This window comes from Solea solea, chromosome 21 (assembly GCF_958295425.1).
Source record: "Solea solea chromosome 21, fSolSol10.1, whole genome shotgun sequence".
Lineage (NCBI taxonomy): Eukaryota > Metazoa > Chordata > Actinopteri > Pleuronectiformes > Soleidae > Solea > Solea solea.
In genome coordinates this window covers 10600275-10621469 of record NC_081154.1, presented here as the reverse complement: position 1 = coordinate 10621469, position 21195 = coordinate 10600275, and the positions used below count along the sequence as shown (strand labels likewise).

The 21195-nt window shown below is 41.0% G+C and overlaps 1 protein-coding gene across 1 annotated transcript; it reads right to left on the bottom strand.

Moving 5' to 3' along the window:
* Window positions 1-342: 342 nt before the first annotated feature.
* rpl38 (ribosomal protein L38) lies at window positions 343-3369 on the bottom strand. Its single transcript, XM_058621193.1, has 5 exons — window positions 3310-3369; window positions 3075-3101; window positions 2481-2541; window positions 1791-1913; window positions 343-414 (listed from the first exon to the last, which is right to left on the bottom strand). The coding sequence occupies exons 2-5, from the start codon at window positions 3075-3077 to the stop codon at window positions 389-391; spliced, it is 213 nt and encodes a 70-aa protein (XP_058477176.1). The 5' UTR covers window positions 3078-3101; window positions 3310-3369; the 3' UTR covers window positions 343-388.
* Window positions 3370-21195: the final 17826 nt, after the last annotated feature.

Below are 21195 nucleotides of genomic sequence, written 5' to 3'. Positions count from 1 at the left end.
GCAAATGTTTAACTCCTGGCTTTCATTTTATTTCAAGTACATAACTGCATCTTTGAACAGGATGGAAAGTGTAACCACATTGAAACGGCCATAGTATTAGTAATGAGGAACTCCTTACAAACATGCCAACAACTTCACATTACTTGTAGCATCCATACTTCAAAAGGACAGCAGCAGGGCGATTTAGGTGGTTTTAATGCTGCGACTGATCAGTGTGCATTTATGACAACTTGGAGCTGTGGAAAATGTCAGTGTGCTATTGTTCTTAACAAGCTGCCCACACACTAGTTAACACTTAAAGACAACACATTTGCATAATAGCAACACAAGACCACAGACGGATTACTGTTTTCCAATTTTTTATTACAATTATCTGTACATCCCGGATTTACTTCAGCTCCTTCACAGCCAGACCTGTAGAGAGAGAACATCTTTTTAGAAAACACATTGATTCAGTGACATTTTCCCAGCGTGACTATTTGACAGACACACTGGATTAGATCTGATAATTACAACAAATAAGCATTTATCATTGAACATCCAACAAACCCAACAGACCAAATTAATTAATGTAACTTTTGATTGCCAGTGATATTTTTTTCATATATTTTGGCAGAGAGCCAGATCATTTGTAAAAATCACTCCTTAAAACACATTTTCTTTCAAAAACAGTAAGAAAAATGACTCCACTGAAAGCACACAAAACACAATCTCACTGCAAGTCAATATGACTACTATTCTGACAGCCTGGAGGACTCCACAGAAGACAGATGCCACTGTGTTTTATTAACACGATAAAACTCCATAAACAACCAAATTATCAGTGTTTCAAAAAGGGAATAGGTTTGAAGTTTGACTTTCGCAAAACAATAAGTTCATTTTCTGAACTCCGTGTCCAACAATTTAACTGTTAAAACCTAGATGCCCACAATAAAATCAAATCTTTTGTGCTGTTGCATTAGGGATCAGTGTCACTGATCACTATAGAAGAAAAATTGTATGGGCTTAATATCTGCAGTGCTTATATTGAGCTGCATAATCTCAATAATCTCTATGGGAAAGGTTTGTTTTATTTGATTAATGTGGGCACCATGGTCCAAGCAAAAAACATGAAACAATGACTTCTTAGGCCATTATTAAATAGATCAGACAGTGTGGCCGGTGGGCAAGTTATGTAATCAGTGTGGGGCTGAACACAGCATCACAGACTACCATCCAGTGTGCGTCGTTAAAATACTTTGGTGCAGCAACCACAACAGGAATACAACAAAGCTTCTAAAAGACCAAAAGACTTTCAACAGAAAGAAAGAAAAAGTAATGTAGGTGAACCGGTGGAACCGAAGTTTCTGGAAGAAGTCGAAATTCAGCACTAGGTCCATCGTTAATCTTGCAAGACTGAAAATGCATCACCGGCACATCAGCCTGGGATGTTTGGACGTCTTGCAGACAGATTTATATATCAAAAAAAAAAAAAAGTACTGTTCGCTGATATGCATCTACACAGAATAGCTACTGCTGATATCACCTCAACATTTAGTTTGAGGTCAATCGTTCCAACGGCCGATATACACAAGACATTGCGTATTAAGATGAAACATATTTCAATTTGTTGATTACTGGGTGTTTTATTGTTACGCAATTGTGCTGCTCTGTTATTTGCTATAATTGTTCCATCTGTCTTTGTTATAGAGCAGGTCTACCCAACTCTGCCCATCAAGTATCAATTCATTCAAAATAGGCTCATCCCTCATGTTAGTTTCACAAGTTCATGTTATTAATAATGATCTGACCTGGGGGCAGGGACTGTTTGAGCTTCTCAGCCTTCTCCTTGTCTGTGATGACCAGCGTGTACAGGTACCTGCTGCAGCGCACCTTGAACTTAACATTGTCCTTGTTCTTCTTGATCTTTACGGCTAGAGGGAGAGATGACATTAATCATGAGACATTTTGCAAGACTGTGCCCAAATTCAACACATTTATAATGTACTTGGATTAAAAATCATGACAGCATCATGACAAACCCAAGGGGATAAAACGCTCTGCGGTCAAGTTATTTGACACTTGTTTCGGTTAAACAACCTGACACTGAATTATGTGATCCAATGCAGCAAGCCGAGTAGCAAGGGCATCTGATCAAAATGAGATGTTCATGTGTATCATATCTGATTGCATGTTTGAGAAACCTCTTTGAATTGGACAAATGACAATCATAGCCATGTTTCAGAGACCCAATAACTGGACACTGAGCAACTGTATATAAAGAGAGTTCTCCCAGTTCTGAATTAAAAAAAGTTGTGTTCAGAACATTGATATATATGAGTGTACTGGATATTCACACATTTTACTGTAGTCATATCCTGAGTTGTGTTCAGGATATATCACTACTAGTATACTGTAAATAAGACACATTTCAAGTGTCATTCGCTGAAAACTAGTTATTATACCAGTACTGGAAATGAGAGCTAGAAAGTTTAACTTACACTTGGCATCCTTCCTCCTGGCTGTCAGAAGGAAATCCTTGATTTCTTCCATCTTGCGAGGCTGTAGATTAAAAAAAAAACACAAACCAACAGGGTCATTCAGGCATAGCATGACACGTCTCACAGACAGAATGAAGAACAAAGTAATGTAAGTGAACCGGTGGAACTGAAGTTTCTGAATGTCGAAACTCAGCACTAGGTCCATCGTTATTCTTGCATGACTGAAAATGCATCACCGGCACATCAGCCTGGGATGTTTGGACGTCTTGCGGAGGGCAAAAAACATATTTGACCAAAGTTCACAATCAAGAATAGCTACGGCTGACATCGTGTCGACATTTAGTTTGAGGTACATCATTCCAACGCCCAATATACGCAACAAACACTGCAACGTGCCGGGTGATAAGAGGCCAGGTGGCCCGCGTTAGCTATAAGCTAAAGCTAACTCACCTACACCAGTCACTCCACAACATATGCGCCATTTTATGCATCATTAACGCAAATTCAACGACACGATATACACACTTTCATAAGACAGGGAATGTGTGTGTATATCTCGCGAACATTAGTTTACAAATGAGAAGAAATCCTTACCATGTTGCCGTGTTAGCGGACTGAGAGCTGTGGAAGAGCACAGAAAGATGGTTGTCAGTTAATCGGTTATAACATCGAGCACAGTGGAGTTGGAAAATAAATAATAGTATAATTGTTTTACGGTCGAATTGAATAATTACGGAATACCAACAACGTGGGTTATAATATACATGTTAAAGAGGATGGATGACGATAAAAATTGGTGAGTTTATTTGTGTGGGAATGTGAGACTCACTCAGTCAGCCAGAGACGGGATGAAGAGGGGTTGGACTTCCGGGTCAAAAGCAATATATACTCAGCTACGGCAGCCAAAGAGGGCCAGTATTCAATATAAAAAGCGAAGCGTTGAAAGAAGAAATTATGACATTCTAACATCAATCAAATGAGTATCTGTGGTTAATTTTGTGGCATTCACACAGACAAAAGGCAGCAAAACACAATTAATTTGTCTTGTTTGTACAAGAGTGAACATCAATCACATCAAATGAGTCACATTTTAAGGATAAACTGTGGTACATCAGTTCTTTTTTCATGAAAGAAAGTTGTCAAATTTGTTCTCAGCCCAAATCACTGATTTACCACAGACACATGACTGTGAGCAATGAATCAACTAATCAATGATGTATTTAACAGTTTTATTTAATTTTCTGTCAATTTTAGCAAGAGACTACCTCTTCAGTGAGCCAACACTCCTCTCTATAAGGGAAGAAGATAAACAGCCACATCAGTTTCTTGTATCTCTGTGTCTTTTCTAATATGCTTTACAATACGTTTGTTCTTGCAGAGCGGCTGAAAGCCTGGAGGTAACACTTTTGTACAGGTAAACATCTGACATCTTGTGCGATTAAGGGCCAAGCACTGAGCTGGGGAGAACTCGAATTGCTTTACATTTTGAACTGATAGTTGCTTTGGAGATTGGGGACAATTTAAAAAGTCGCATTCTTATGGCAATTTGTTTCCTGCAAAACTGCTGCATTGTGCTCTGGTTGTATTTATTCTGGCAGGTTTTTCTTCAGTGGCAGTCTAACTGCAAGTTATGGTTTCCTGTTTCAAAAAAGGAAGAGCGATTTGCCCGAGACCCCTCTGAGACAACACAAATTACCACCATACCTGCTGACTTATGAGTTCAATTATATTTTGCAGTCGAGGCGGATAAATCCACGGTGTCAGAATAACACGCCTTTAAGTATTTAAATGGTTAACACCAAAGACATTTTCATATATTATTCTCACAACCTGACAAAAATAATTCCAAATATTTCAACAGTGGCACAGGACAATTAGTGAACCAGTACTGCCTGAAGTTCACACACATATTTCTGTGCAGTGGGTGTCAATTTCCCGTAATTGTCAGCATCTTAATGTAGTCAATTTCCATAGAGATCAATTTTCGCATGGTATAATAAAGGGAAACACCTACCTGTCATTTGTAATCAACTAACTATCCACCTGTCAGCTTTTGTCCACAGGCCAGTGACCCCTAGATACTTAATCAGTGCTTATACTACCAGACATGTTTCTCTCAGGACTTTAAATTTTCAGCAGTCTTGTGTCAATCAAGACATACCGTGGTATTCCTTTGAAATATTGAAGTGGCAATAACACTTCAATATTTCAAAGGATAGACAGTGTGAGGATGTGACTCTGCATTCACATGCACAGGCTTAGCCGCATTGTAGAATGCATTTTTCATGGCATCATCCCTTGTTGTTTCTGTGCCTGTTTACAGTCTCTCACAATGTTTGTCATCAGAACAAGGGCTAAACAAATATACAGCTTATCTCCGCATATAGCATTGTCTTCCTTGCTGCTTAGAATGTGCTATTTTTCTCTCACAACTCTGACATTCATTCACACTGCTACTGACCTACTCACAGCTTGGCTGTATTGATGTAAGTCCTTTGAGTGAGGAAAGTGCAAAGGGAATCCTCCAGTTACAGGCTGCTGTATCCTCACTCCCTTTTTTTAAGATTACAAAAACATGTCCTTCACTGTTCTCAGGCTGAGTTTCATTGGACAGTGTTGTATTTTTTGATAAAAAGGATGAAAAGAAATGTATCCAGCTTTTTAAGAGTAGTAAAAGTCATTTATACAACCTAAACTCTTCTTTAATTCTCCTTTGATGACACTGATTTCATTCTTACACTGCTGCCTGTTTTTTTTTTCATTTTAAATGTTGAAGTGGTGAAACTTTTATTTTTCTTTACACTCACCAAGTCCTTCATCAGGACCTGTGCTCCTGCTTAGTTTCTGTGCATTCGGTTGATCATATGGCAGCAGTGCCATGCGTAAAACACCTGTACATGCATGTCAGTAGCTCCAGTCACTGATCACATGAGAGGTTAAAATAAGGGCTGGAGCCAGAGTGTTTCTGAAAGTGCTGCTCTCCCGGGAGTTACCAGCACAACAGCCTCTACAGTTTACTATAAATGGTACAAAAACATCCAGTGAGCAGCGGTTGTGTACACAGAAACACATTGATGATGAGCGAGGTCAGAGGAGGAATGCCGGAATGGTTTTACCGCACAGAGGAACCACGGTAACTCAGATAACAGCTCGTTACAACCAGGGAGAGCTGGGCAGCCTCTCAGAATACACAGCGAAACTGGAGGAGAAAGAGCCTCAGCAGTAAAAAAAAGACCACTTCACATCTGTTAGACCGCAACAGAAATGTAACACTGCAGTGGACACAGACTCTGGATTTCTGCTCACGCTACAGATGGAAGGGTCATGGTGTCGGCAGGAGTCCAATAACGCAGTCTGCTTGTGTCAACAGTCTAGGCTGCTGCTGGGTTCGATAATGGTGTTGACTTTAGGATTGTTTTCTTTTTATACCTTAGCCTAAATGCCTAAGCCGTCTTGAGTATTGTTGCTGACCACAATGGAACACAATTACCTACAGTACTTCCAGAAAGACAACGGCCAGTCCCACAAACGTGTCCATAATGGAATCCGTGCCAAATAATGAAGGCTGTTTCAGCCTAATGCGTACCCACCGTCATTATGGTGTTTTTAATCATGTGCTGGGTGAATGTTTGCCATATACAGTTATATGAATGAACAGCACGGTATCCTTCATTATTGTGGGTACACATGGTGTGTAATAAAACATTCAGGTAGATGGACTTGTAATTGGGGAGATTAAAGATGCCTGTGTTATGGTTTAACTGACCATCAGTTTGAAATTAAAACAATTTAGCTAAGGACGGAGCTGCTTAAACAAGTGTTATAGATAGATAGATAGTTATATAGATAGATAGATAGATAGATAGATAGATAGATAGATAGATAGATAGATAGATAGATAGATAGATAGATAGATAGATAGATAGCCACATCCTCCATATTTATTTGTTGCCCTCACTAAATGTCCACATCTGTGAGAGCTGAGCGAGTTATAGTGAGGTTGCAAAGGGAGGATCAGCCCAGCTTTGGAAATTATAATAAATTTAGCTTGGTTTAACTAAAGCTCTTTTCCACCAGGATGATCTTTATTCCATTTGCTTGCACACCAACAAACATGATCCTCAATGCCAAGCTGCTTGTAATAACCCAGTCAGATTCCAAACATACTGTACATACATATTTTTTATGACACTGCAGTTGTGGACTTTAAACAGTAGATGGCAGTAAGTAATTGTTAAAATGAAGCCGAGCATAGTCTCATTCTTGTAGATGACAATGAGAGACGCTGTGTATCAAGGAATAGACTCCACCAGTCACTGGTTGTGTCTGGGTTTGGAAAGGGAGTTCAACACTGTGCTTCTATTGGGAAACATTAAAACAAACATGTTGGATTGTCTATGTATCACCAGGCCTATGCCCCCCTCAGAATATTTGTTATGTACCCACAAGCTTTGTTTCTACATCAAGATATTCATCCTTCAGTCCACAATTCTAAAAACTCCAAGAATCAAACTGATTAAATTTTTTTTTTGCCTTTTCAAAGTTTGTACAAGTTTGTTTAATTAGCTCACCTCAGGTTACTATTCATTTATTTACACCGCAGTGCTGGAATGTGAATTCATTTACAGTCCTTTTTCTAACTCGCCTATAGTGTCAGAACAGTTCCCTGAAACTATAATTCCAGTTCTGAGTAAAGGTATTGTAATTGGAATAAAAATGTGCCCCCTCAGGCTGGCGGATGATTGTGCTTTGTAATTCTGCACTGGTTTATTAAAAACGTATAGTTGGGGTTGTGGGGGTAAAAAAAAAAAAAAAACCCAAACATCTTAGCTCGGTGATGTTTTTTTTCTGCCTGCTACAGACACATAAAGCGTAGATGATGAAAATTCAGCAGCTCCGCCACAGACATCGTAGGTAATGATGCACATCATTTCTGCCTGCAGACTTGTACGTGCAACAGCAGGGTGCTCCAGCAGCAGGTTCTCTTATTAATCACAATTTGATTTGTGGCTGAGCGGTAACACAAGATTACCTGAAATAGTTTACTGAACCAACATTTTTTGGATTTACCACAGTCACGACATTAGGTTTTAAATATACATCCAGCCTGAATGCACCACAGCATACGCACAGAGCCTTAAAAGTTAATGTGAGATTGAGGTGAAACGACCGTGTCACTGGTGTTATATTCAAGTGTGGCTGTCATTAGAATCGGGGAGTACTTCAGAATTATTTCTACTGCACTGCTTTGCTAATCTCCACAATTATTGATCAGAGTGATTTGTTAAGTATTGATCCCTTTTGCCGCAGCCTTATCAGAGGCAAACCTAAAGTACATCTGCAGATGAGGGGGAGATTATTAGAGAGTCTGAAGATTTGCCCTGACAGAATCTCAATGCCAATGTGCTTGGAGTTGTCAGCGCAGCCACAAATGTTGAGAAAGTTCCGTGCAGTTCTCAGTTATCATGGACCACGGACTGGTGTGTCACTGTGAACTGCTATGTGAGAAATCAGAGTGACTTTTTCCCTCACAGTGTGCTGTCGCTCAGGTCTGTTCAGTTAGAAAAAAGAATATGGCACATATGGGTGAAGAGAATAGGGAATAGAAGAAGAGAGGAAATTATACACCTTACTGGGGAGTTTGCAGCAGTTCATTTAGATGCTGCATTGAGAACTTATGCAGAGAAGGTCACAGAGGTCACGAGCATGAACCCGAGCATGAGGGCCGCAGTGGATGCTTTGCAGGCAAAGGAACGCATCATCATTACAATAACCAGAAACTCGGTTGCATAAGAATTCATAGATGTGTCACTTATTCCATCCAGTCCATGCAGGTGTCATCAATACTTGTTAGCCCTCAGGCTTTTTCCACTTCTCTCCATCGCGCAGGGCCTTGGGGCTGACAAACTGGACCACCTTGCTCATGAATTATGCCAAGAGACTTTGCGGCAGTGGATGAATGTTACATACAGAAGTGCCGAAAAATGAGGGATTTTCAATCTTTTTTTTCTATGTCTATGTGAGGTCAAAAGGGCAGAGAAAGAGAAAAGATTATACTGAAGAGGCATTTAATAAGCCTGCATTGCCAATGCAGGATTGGGCTTTGTGCTTTTAGCATCTGTAGTGGCTAAGGGCATTGTCATACATCACGCATCCGCATGTGTGCAGAGGTCTGCTCGGGGTCAGCGTGACATGAATATGTGTCACCTGTCCGGTTTGATTCTGCACGGACCGAACACTGTGCACAACACTTTTCCAGACCAGTGGGTGGCATGCTGTTGTTTTGAAACAAGAAAACAATGAAAAAGAAGGGGACCATGGAAGCTTGCAAGTACCCACACACACACGTACAGAATACAAGGACATATAAATGCAGCAAATTCCTGGTGAGAAGTCACTGCTACTGTAAAGCGTGAACCACTAACACTGACGGGCTTGTACGTGCATGAGGAAAAGCGAGGCAGCTCTCCACAAACACAGCATGTCGTCGGTAGGAAATGCTGCATGGGATTAAAGTGCATCTTAGGCAATTAAAAAATTCTCTTCTGACTTTGTAACCGCTCAGGTGAATGTGTTTCTGACCACATTGCCAAAAACGTTTGATTATATAAAGTCGACAAGTGGTAGGTTTTCATCCCTTCATCCGTCTTTTACCGCTTCATCCACTGTGGGAGGAAACCAGAGAACCCGGAGCAAACCCACACACACAGGGAGAACATGCAAACTCCATACAGAAAGGCCCTTGTTCCGACCAGGTTGTGAACCGGGGTCTTCTTGCTTCAAAGAAAACTTTCCCAACAGTGTGGCCCTGTTAGGTTTCAAATTATGTATAATTTTGCAATTTAAAATAAAGCAGCTTTTCCGTGTGCATCTATTGCATCCAGGGAAAACGTGTTTGCAGGTCTTTTACAAGACATCACAGCAGGGTAGTAGTACAGGAGCAGGTGCAATTAGTCACTGAGATCATTTTTCATATCATTACAGAGTTTGAGGAGAAGTTATGTTAACTCCAGCTCTGGTGCATCATCGGGCCATAGTTTTAAAACTTTATTACATAATTCTTCACTCCACAGTGGCAATTTATTTCACTCTCTCAGTCACTATTCTCCAGCATATATAATGTGTGAAGAGCAGAATCTCTCCGTTTGCTTTACACACACATTAAAAAGACAAAGAAAAGGCTCAGACAGCATCTTTCTATACATTCGAGCATGTTTTGCCCAGTGAGAAAAGTGTCTGCAATCACATAATTCATTTGAAATACGGTGAGGGTTGCAAAGTCGATTCAAATGTTTGGATGGGAGCACGCCAGGTTACAAAAACAAGCACTCAAAGCTCAAAAATGTTAAGCCAGACACGGGACAAACTTCTGATGTCCTTTGAATCTGTTGTCAGTGGTTTGGACAATAAATGAATAAATATAAAAAATGCAGGATGTTTGAGTCGGGGTAAACAAGGTGAATCACAGCTGGAGGGCCTTTCACTCACCAACACAGAATTTGAGATCCAAGTATTTTCTTTTTTTTATGAGGGAGAGTGAATAGAAGAGGGAAATAGAACGAAATAGTTTATACGCACAGAGTGAATGGAAAATCACCAAAAGAATATCAAGAGATGCTGAATTATCTCTCTCCACATTAGAGAGAAGATTAGTATTTACTGTATATGTCGGTATATTATAAGGAGGCTCAGGCCCCTTGGGTTGAAACAGATAATTAAACACTATTATGTCTGTAGAAATCCATCAGCAATAGAGGTACATTCATGCCGGGCGGCTGTAAACATAACATCATAAATAGAGTTTGAAGAGGTGATCTTTAACTGCGTAACTTTACAGATTACAGCGTCTCATTGTGCTCTTCGCACACGGGCATTGATGTCGGACTCCGCTGTGACTGTGCAGCAGAGTCTAGTACATCATTAACAACGAGTTCTGTCTGACTGTCCTCTGGACCGCGTTTGAGACCTGGCCATCTGCCGATCAGTGTCGACTCAAACCATCTATTTCCACGCACCTGCCAGCCTGCAGTGCCAGGATGTCTACGGTCCCTCACGCCCTCAGTCAGATTGCCAAGGTCTGCACCATTCTGCACCCTCAGTGTCAGTCTTGGCGGACAGCAGGCCTGCATTAACCAGCTAACATTACTTGGCTGCCCGGACAGGGCTGTTGGCTTCGAGCTGTGCTGATATTTGACTCGTAATGCTCGAGCGGCTCACAAACACAGTCATTAAGATGGGGAATTGCACTGGGTTTTTAAACGGGCGGTTACAAACATGCTGATCTCATTTACATGTTTTATACGGCTGAAAACTATGCGGTGAGAAAGGAGCGTGTATCAGCTGCAGGTCACACTGTACACTGCAACTGTGACAGCTGACTTGCTTGCTTTGTATTTTCTCCAACATGTTTCTGGTGGCAGTGAAATCTGCTCGAGAAAAAGAATATGCTGCTTTTCAGGGAAGAACACATTTCACACACACGCGCAGTAAAAAAAAAGTAAATTAAGGAGCGTAAAAACACAGAGACTGTGTGTGTGTGTAATATTTGGCAGCATCACGTACAGTCCATCCATGAATCGTAGTGTGTTGTGGTTGATATCAGCGAGTTAATTCAATCAAAACCTAAGCCTTTGGTGTTAAGCATGAATCTAGTCTCACTGGATCATTCAGCGGTAATATGCACCTCCATGAGCAACGTTCCATATTTACCTTATTAGAAATGCTTTGTACTTGCACCATCAAAGTCATTTTTGTGTGTGTTGCTCTTCCAGGCTTTGTGTTTCGAGTCCAATTTGTGATTGTTTTTCGTACGTTTTTTTAAAAGCTCTCGCTCAGCGACGTCGTGTAACGTTTTCCACAGGCAGATCGGTGCTTTGCAGCAAATTATGCAAATGTGTTGCTTTCATTATCATTAGGGCCAAACTTTATATATATCTCCAAACTGCTTCAAGCTGAGTAAACAGCGTAAACTGTAAACTTGTGCGTCCCAAAAAGCACACACAGTAAAACACACACTGCTATAACTGATATGGACAAATGGACCCATTGCAGCCTTGACCGTTGATGTCACAAGTGGCACAACAACACAATCCTTTCAATGTGTGCGACGAAATATTGCGACAATATTGATTCCATTAGGTGAATCAGGGCACTCCATATCTACATCATGTCTACAGTATATCTCACTAACTGTTCTCATTACCACGGGATCATTACTTTCACTAATACCATGTACCTTCCAGCTGCTCATTGTCGCTGGTAATTAAGTGATGATCTGCACCAAAAAGATATTAAGATGAATTCTAAGGGCAATGGGCGGAATCACAGACAAAAGATAAGTCCCTCTTCAAATTATCTGATTAAGCCATTAAATGGCCACGGGGAACGGGGAGTGGAAGAGGGGACTGATAATCTGTGAATATTACTTTTGCAAACTATTGCTTTATGGCGGTACATTGGAATCTCTTATTTCCAACCTATTACCCTTGCATCATTGAATATTTATCCAGTCTCTTCACCGCCGTGACGTTACAGATAGACGATGCCTCCCGAACAAAATATATCTATCTATCCAGTCATAAAGAAACCATTCAAACAGCTTATTGCTAATAAGATGCCATTTCAGCCATTTCAGCCAATGTAAGTAAGCGTTTGGAGAGAGTGGGTCTCCTCGACAGGTCAAAGCAATGTCTTTAAAGAGTAACAAATACCCTTTTTTCATATTGCCGACCCTGCCTTGACCTGCAAGCACTGAGCATCTTCTCCATGGCAACACAGATAAGGATATTGACCCACAGACACTCACTGCACACACCCACGTGCTATTAGTGCCAAATGGATGAAGTGTTTCATGTAACTGTACAAAGAAACAAGCAGAAACAGGCACATGCATACACATAAATTAAACTGCAGTAAATCAAATGTCTCATGGATTATGAGGATCATGGTGCGTGGGTGTTTGCAGGAACCGCATCAATAATGTCGTCAATTGTATTCATTTGTGTTTAAACTCACATTACTATGTCCTGATCTTTTCGTTATATCTGTACATTGGATGATTTAAGACGATTTCAGAATAGCATGGGACATCTGGTAAAATATATTCATTGGTTTCTCGAGGCTCCCATTCATGATTTATCTCTCCCTTCTTAGTCTAGCAGCAGCGTCAGAGCTTGTCTCCTTTCTATCATTTGGAGTTTTCTGCCATAACTGTATTTCACATGTTAATGAATTGTACAATAAAGTAATATGTGGGGGGGGGGGGGAATAATAATATACATGAAGCCACTTAAAATATGCTTAATATTCACTGGGCCTCCCATTGAAGTGCAATACTGAGATAACTGCAATCTATCATAGAGAGTGGTGGAATGAAAATAGCAACTAGCAGAAGAGATTACAGAGAATATTATGAAAAGAAATATTACGGGTCTCTGTGGGGAAATAGGTCATTCCGCCGAAAATGACATCCAAAAGAAAGAAAAGGCAGTCAAAATATTGTATTTAAAAAGATAAGTGAACATAAAAATCCAATTACAATTACTATAAAGATGGGGTTTTGGTAAATGCAGCAACACACACACACACTAGTTGCTGTTTGTGACAGCAGCGACGACAGTGCAGTCGCTGGAATGTGCCACTCCAGGAGCCAGTGTGAAAGTGGAGGCTGGTTAATGTGACAGTGGTGCATCCTGATGAGGTGACGCGTGTCAGTTGGTGATAACATGTGTCAAGGTGCTGCCACTCGTGTGTGGGCATCCATGTTGTTCTATAGACACGACTCTGCTATTATCGTGGATTTATTCAAGAATACACTCACCTGCGATCAATCAGGAGGATTAAGACGCGACAGGTATGCGCCGTCAAAGCACGGCGGCCCAATGTGTTTTCATGCAGCTGCCTTTTTATGCTTGAATTCGCAGGACGTGTGACAGTTTCATTAAGCCGAGGGTGAGTAAAACACGGAACACGGGCTATTTAGAGAGCAAGGATGAGGTCATGCTCAATACCGACAGCCTCGAATGACGCCATTTCCAACTTCAACGCAAATTAAATGCTCTCCAAACAGATTAGTTTTTCACTTTTCTATTTGGGGGATGGTGAATGGTCCAACTCCAGCACATTCACTGGTGCAGTGTGAGCCAGCAGTTCAGGTCACTCAATACTCCCCGCAGGGATTGTGTGTGGACACATAATCTTGGGTGCTGGCAGCCTTCTCTATTCATGTATGAATACATTGAGATTCAAAATGCTGTGCATTTGCCTGATGGTCATTCGTATGGTTCTATTTTGTGGTGGTGTTACTCCTGCTTGTGCAGATAGTTGTGTCATTGTTATATTATGGCACGTGTATAAGGTTTTTTATGCAGAAATATGACCGCCACATGAACACAAAGCTGGTTTTTGACCACAATAAGGCAAACAATAAGGACTCCATTGCTTACAAGTAAAGGAAGGGAGCTGTGAAAGGATGATGCTGCGGAACATGCATTAGCATTGTAACGGTGTGTTTGCCAATTACCAACAAAACTCCTCTTTGTGGAACTCACTCTTCAAAGCCAAAGTGACAAGTGCATGACTCCCATATGAATTATGGATCATCCCGGGAGAGAAACACTGGGCTAAAAAAGGCGTTAGACCCTGCGGCCCTCTGTGTGTGACATCTCTCCTCCCTGTACGCTTGCATTCAAAAGTGATCAGGTAGTTTTCCAGTGTTGTGTATTCTTAGTTTGTAAAAAAAAGTACCAAAATATCAACATATATTGTGTGCTTTTACTCGAAAATAAACATTATGGGCCTCTGTGAGAGAATATGTCATTCTACCAAGGTAGAAAATAATTGAATATAAGAGTCAGATTCCATTCCAACTAAATTACAATACTCTAATAATTGGATCATACTCAGATTAAATCTACAAAAAAAAATATTGATATCTACATGCTTTAATACATTGGATTGCTTCCATGGCATTGGCAGCTGAACAGGTGTGCTATAAGCTAAAGAGAGTCCCATTTGACTTAACTCTAAGTCTAACTTTTCTTTCCACTGACTTCTCATCTCAGTCCCTCAGAATGTCTTTAACTTGGATAACAACCATCAGTTCCACCTCTGCTCTTATTGCGCTGCAACACGTGTGCAGAAAGCAGCGAATAATCCCCTGCTGCCGCCTGTGACTGGCGCCTAAACTGGCTCGTTTATCTCCTGAGAATATAATAAAGGATACCATTGAACCGATTAAATGTTTTGAGCATAATCGTACAGCACTGTGGATCAAGGCTTTTGGCCTCTCTCCCCCCCCCCCACGCCCCACCCCCCCAGCCATTACACTATCACTTTTTAATGGCGGTGCAGGAATTGGCAAATACTCAAGAGCTGCTCCCTCAGTCCCTGCAAACTGCATTTCTCAGATGTACAAGTTTTATTCTAACGAGAGTTGACACACTAAATAGTGACATTTCCATGCGCACTTCATTACAAACACAGTGGCATAAGCAAATGAGCACAGTATTTGTTTGTTAGAGGGGGGAAATGATAGATTAGGAAAACAGGACAGGGTGGAAGCCTGTGAGCTGTGGCTGTAGGATTAATGCCCTTATTATTTACTCTCTGTAATGTCACAACACAAAAAATCTAATGCCATCTTTTTTATGGATTTGACTCACTTTAGATTACCTCCTCTTACAAGCGGCAAAGGGATCACTGTGTGTCCTGCCGTCCCTCGTCCATGTTTTATTCCAGTGGGCTTCTCATTGCTCTGTCAGAGATGATGTAGGAGAGCGGGCGGATAAATTGAAGATTGGCGAAGGAAGACGATGTCATTAAGGCTGAGCTTCACCCCCAAACAGAAATGTGCACCAACAAGAAAACAATAAGTCTGTGCTTGGAACGATCATTAGAGCAAATAAGTGAGAAGTTTAAGTGTGGGTTTTTTTTTTTGTTTGTTTGTGGTTGATATAAAGATTTTCAAGGTGATTCAAAAGTCCTTATAGTGGAAGGATTCTTGCAGGTAATTTACTAGTCATTCAAAACCCAGTTAGAAAGCAGGCAGGAGCTTTGACCAAAGAAACAACTGTTATTAGATAAACATGTAGTGAATTGCTCCGCCACAATCTCATGCTCACGAGCTAAATTGCTGTCATTTGGAAAAATTGACTCTAAATTCTTTTGGCACCGCCTTATCAAAAAAAAAATCACTTATTTATTTATTCACCAGGGAATTAAGATAGAATTAAATGATGTCATCAAACTAAGTATTTTGCACACACTACCCCAAAGTTGCAAAGTTAGTGATCATTTCTTCTTTAGGCCACATCCTAAAAATTCTGTGGAGATATGGTGACAGACAGCCAGACTTGGCTAAAAATAAACTTGCTGGAGGTCGTGCAACAGAGCAAACAATGTCTGGATTATTTCAAAGAGAGGAAACCATCCGTCTGCAGAATAAACTTGATCCATTTTGCTTTTCAACAAACAGAAACAGAAGCAAAGGGAAAAAGTTTCTTTGACTGATGTCTGTGAAGCCATTATTCTGTTGTCATTGAGTCGAGCACAGTGTGCTTTTCTAATGTATATTTGTACTCTACATTGACCACAAACTCTGCTTTCGTTTTCAAATTACAGTCATGATGTAAATCTATTTCTATTCATGGCTTATTGGCTCCCATCTCTCATTCCAAGCTCCATTATTTTTTGAAGATTGCTTCTTGGTATTGGATGTGAGTTCACCAGCAGATATGTGGCCCAGATTCAGCAGAGAGAAGATGGAATGTGAGCACACCAAAAGTCAGGTAAAGCACAACACTCATCTGTAATATTGTACTTGTGTTTTCCCTTGGTGTTTCCCCTGTGCCTTGGCTTTTTTCTTCTCCATATCTGTCTTCACTGAATAGCCCATTCATTCCTGCTTTCTTCTGAATTACTTCATCTTAAATGGATGGACATGTGAATGATAATCGTCCAGGCTCTGGCTAATTGATGAGATAAATGAAAGTGTACACCTTGACAGCCCCGAAGTCAAACTAAAGGCCCAATTTAAAACATTTCAAATCAGTCAAGCTGTCAGGACATTTCATCTCGCTCTCCTTGCCTAATTGGGTGAATTTCAAAGGGCAAATTGGCAGAGTCTATTTTGATATCTCTGTCAAAACTGCACACCAGATTAGTTTTGTGTCCTTCCCGTGGCTATTTGGAGGGAAGAGTTGTTAAAATTCACAGGATGTGCTTCCGTAAAACATTTCCAGACATCCATCTTGGTAGATTTCAGCAGCTTGAAGGTTGAGTCTGCAAAGCTTTGGCTCTCTCTGTCTTATCCTTGTGTCACACAGGTACAGTAAGTACTCCAGGCATGAATGACATATGAACCCGGGCACAGGCGCAGGAAAAGCTGACTTTTTTCTTTATTTGATGGCTGCCAAATATTGCTCATTTTCCCAGACTTTTCTTTTAGGCACGGCTGGGTCATTTGATGTGTCTGACTCATTGAATCTATTTCGCTAAACACATCCACTACAGCAGAAAAAGAAAAAAAAAACTAAGAAGTAAACATGTTGAACATCCCTAATACGCAACCTCTTAAAATTCAGTTCTCTTTTATTTCCCCTTAGCCTTGAGGGAAACGTCTTCTTCGCTGTCGGACAGTATTATATATTTGGTGGATCTTGTTCCAGCATGTGATTGAAGTTCTGTGATGTTTACATTGAGTAAAAACCACACACTGCTCATTTCCGTATGGCTGCACCTACTGATCAAATGGAAATATTCAAGAGTCTCTTTTAGACTACTTTCCACCAAAAGTCAGATTGATATATTCGCTTTAGACACGAACCACCAGTGAGTCAGTGTCATGACCATATAAGTTGTAGAAATAATGGACACGTATAAAATGACCACATTTAAAAGTGTAAATCATAAATGGAATAAAACTGGAATGAACTAAGGAACTGAATTTTCCTTTGTTGTTTTTCCTTCTTTCCTTTTTTTCTTTTATATTGCTGATATTCTGGAATATACTATATTATAGAGTCAATGGAGCTGTCCATTATATTGCCATGTAGAAATGTAAACCTAAACCTGGGTCAATGAGATCTAACCGTGACAATGTCTGCTAACGCACGGCAGCAAGTGGTGGTAAATTCAACTTTAAAGCAGACTATGGGGAGGCAAAAAAAAAAACCAGAGCCATGAGAACAAACAAAAGGTTAAACACGAGGAAGCCACACAAGGAAAAAGCAGCAGAGAGCACACAGCGCGTGCACGGCAGCAACACAGACAGTCTGGCAGAGAACACTTGACTGGGCAGTGGGCACGCTGATAAAGCCAGGTTTATTGGCAGGAAACACAAGGGCAGGAACTGGGCAGGTACAGGTGAGGAGTGAAGTGAGATAATGACTGGGGAGACAGGAAGTGTTGTCATAGCAACATAAAACAGGAAGTACAGCGGTGAACTAAAAGGATATGATCATCCACCATAAGAGGTAAATTAACTATATAGAGTAATGACATGCCTCTAACATCTAGTCGTTAAAACTAATGATGGTATTGGGTTTAAAAACTGTTTAAGTCTGTTTATCAGTGCAGGTTTTAATTGACATTTATATATAGTGTTTTAAGTTTTTTAACTTTAATATTTTCTGAAGCAAATAGGTTGACTCTATATTCAGTGAGCCCTTTGCTTGACTCAGGGACAGTTTGGCTGCTTTTGTTTCAGCCGCTCACACTCTTCTTTTGCCTCTCAGATTTGAACCTCTCGCTGCCTCTTCAGCCACCAGTCTCTCTCCAGTTCTGCCGTGGCTTTTGACTTCATGTAGCTGACCCTCTCCTTTTTGAATACTTGTGGTTTTGAACAGAGGGTCAACAAGAGAGGCCGTGTCAAGCAGGCCCTCTGTGGACGGGCATTGTACTTTACGTGATTTCAGTCGTTTAGAACGTCCTCGTTGAGGGTTGCGGGCTGAGTGTCGTAACCCTCAGGCTTGAGTACCTGGTTACTGAAGAGATGGAGGCCAGGTTTTCAAGTAGGCGACACTACTTATCCCCCAAGGCCTCCATGAATTCTTTGAGATGACTGAGTGCCTTGCACATTAACTCAAAGTTCTATGACCAGATGCCCTGTCTTCATGTCGAGTGAGAGAACTTCCTCTCGCTCTGCGTCATGCTTTCAAGCGTTCCATGCAGAGAGCCCCCCCCTGGTAGAAGTGCTGTGTTGACGAACATGTAAGCTCAGTTCAGCTCGAGCCTTTGACAGTTCAAGTCTTCTCTTCCATGAATTAGAGAGGGAATCCAGCAACGTCTTTGCAGAGGCCAATTGCTCGTTCCACTTGGGGTACTTTCATTCTTCACTCAGTGTAAATAAAAGAGAAGAGAATTGTTTAAACATTTATATTTTTTTGCACTTTTCCCGGATGGGTATATCCTCTGTTATGAGTTCAATTCTTAAGCTCTATTATTTTTTGCTGTAAAGAGGTTTGCACTATAGGGCATGGGAAAAATCCATCCATCCATCCATCCATCTTCTACCGCTTTATCCTCCATGTGAGGGTTAGCGGGGGGGGGCGCTGGTGCCAATCCCAGCTGACGTAGGGCAAACATCGCCCGTCCATCACAGCATGGGAAAAATGACTTCCTGATTAAGGTGTCTTGCTTTTAAACTAGCACTCAGTTCTCTCTTATTGTCTTGAGAGCAGATTGAAGTGCACCTTCTATTGTATTCTCAATCATTATTACACTTCATTTCGTAGGATGCAATGTCTTCACCAGTTGACTTGCGTTAGCAACATTCACAACAAGGAAATCAGAGATGGCAGACTTCACCCCATTCACGCAACAAGCCTCTGTCGGCCTCTGTTGGTCATCTTTGCAAGTGCAAGTGCAGAAACACAGACAGACACACAGAGCCACTAAAAACAATACTTCACTCCTTCTCCATGGAGTGAAGTAACAAATCCCGACACCGGCAAAAACAAACATATGCCCTTCATGTTGCACGTTTACTCATTTTACCAGACTGACCGATGAACTGCATCAGCTCATGAAAGCATGTGCCGTTTGTTTTTCTCTTCATGTTTGTTGTTGTCGCGCATCACGATACCTTGTACCTGACAAACGTGCTGAATTTACTGTAGCTACAGCAAATGGACCATCTTTTGACATTAACTTGTTTTTTTTTTGTAAGTGAGAGACTGTGGATTTAGTGTCTGCACATTAGAGAATAAGTCGAAAACACGAGAGGGGTTATTTACAGCATTGTTTTCTGAAGAAAATCAAGAACAAAATCTCTGATTTGTTGTTTTTCCTATTCTGCCTTTGCCCTTTTTGACTCATCATTTGCATAGCCTTTCCTTTCAGTCTTGCTTTTCCGCCTTGTTAGAAGTCTCTGTGGTGCTTGAGGACAAGAGGACATGCATGATATTATAATGTTAAGCAATAGGCAGCCAACCCTAACCGGCTGATTATTAAACTGTAACAATTCAACCCCTCTATGATTTCGAGGAGACAGCTGAGTTAGGGGTCACGTGCGAAGAAGGGTTTTGTGGAAAATGGAAACGACAGAAGAGGAAGCTGGGGCTTATGTGAATATCACTGTGAGAAATGACTCGTTTTTGGCTATGAGAGATAGGACTGGAGTGATTCCCCTCAGACTTCGGGGCCTTTATTAATGTCCCAGTCCAGGTTTCCTCTGAGGGACGCATGACCAAAGACAAGCTCCTGCTTTCATCTGGCAGTTAATGAGAAAAGGCCAGATAGTCATTGAGCCCCTCAAGGTTTGTGCCGAGATACGGAGGCCGAGTTCTCAGTGTAATCTCCTGACATAAAGCTTCATGCTTCACTACCCTGGGATCAAGGACCGCTTCACTAAGTCAATATATACACATTTAAACATCATGTATGGGACATGTATTTGCTCTGTGCTCCATATCAGATGTTGCACCTCGAAGAAAATCCTTTTCTCCTTCCGCTCCTCACATTTTTCGTTAATTATCGACCGACTGAAATTAAATGCTACTACAATCAGATGTGTAAATGTAATTAGGTTCAAATCGTATCGTCATTTTTAATTACATGGCTTTAAATCCAGGTGTAAATGAAGTCAGTGTCACGTCATCTACCAATCCATTCCCAAGAGGAGCATGCGGCTTTATCATTTAAATGCAGTCGTCAATATTAATTATCAGTTTTCTGACCCGCGTCCTCCCATGCCTCCACTCCCCCACCGTTTCACTGCTTTATTTCCAATCTTTACTCCCATTACCGCTGTTACGAGTGACAACGGATGAAAATAGATGTGCGAAATGTATGTTCCGGACGGAAAGTCGTTTCTTCACATCCTCAGGTAATTGAATTTTAATTGTTAAGCAGAAAGGGCATTTGCAAATGAGTGGGCATAAGTGAGGGGAAAAAAGGGAGAGAGAACCGCGGTGGCCAAAGACAGCGTTATTATTATTACACTGGCCACCATTTAACCACAATATACATCCTAATAACCTGTCTGGAACCATGTCTATACGATAGAAATCCTCTTGTGAATTTCACAGTGAGGAAATGAGAAATATAGCTACATAGCAGTATCTGTTGAAGGGAAAAGTAAAAGAATTGACATGTTGGTATTGCACATGAGCGAGTTTCACGGAGGAGAGCTTAACCATCATTCTCACGCTCCCCTCACTGAGTGCTAAATGTGTCTCAGAGCAGAACCTCCATAGACTGAATATGGAAATGGCTG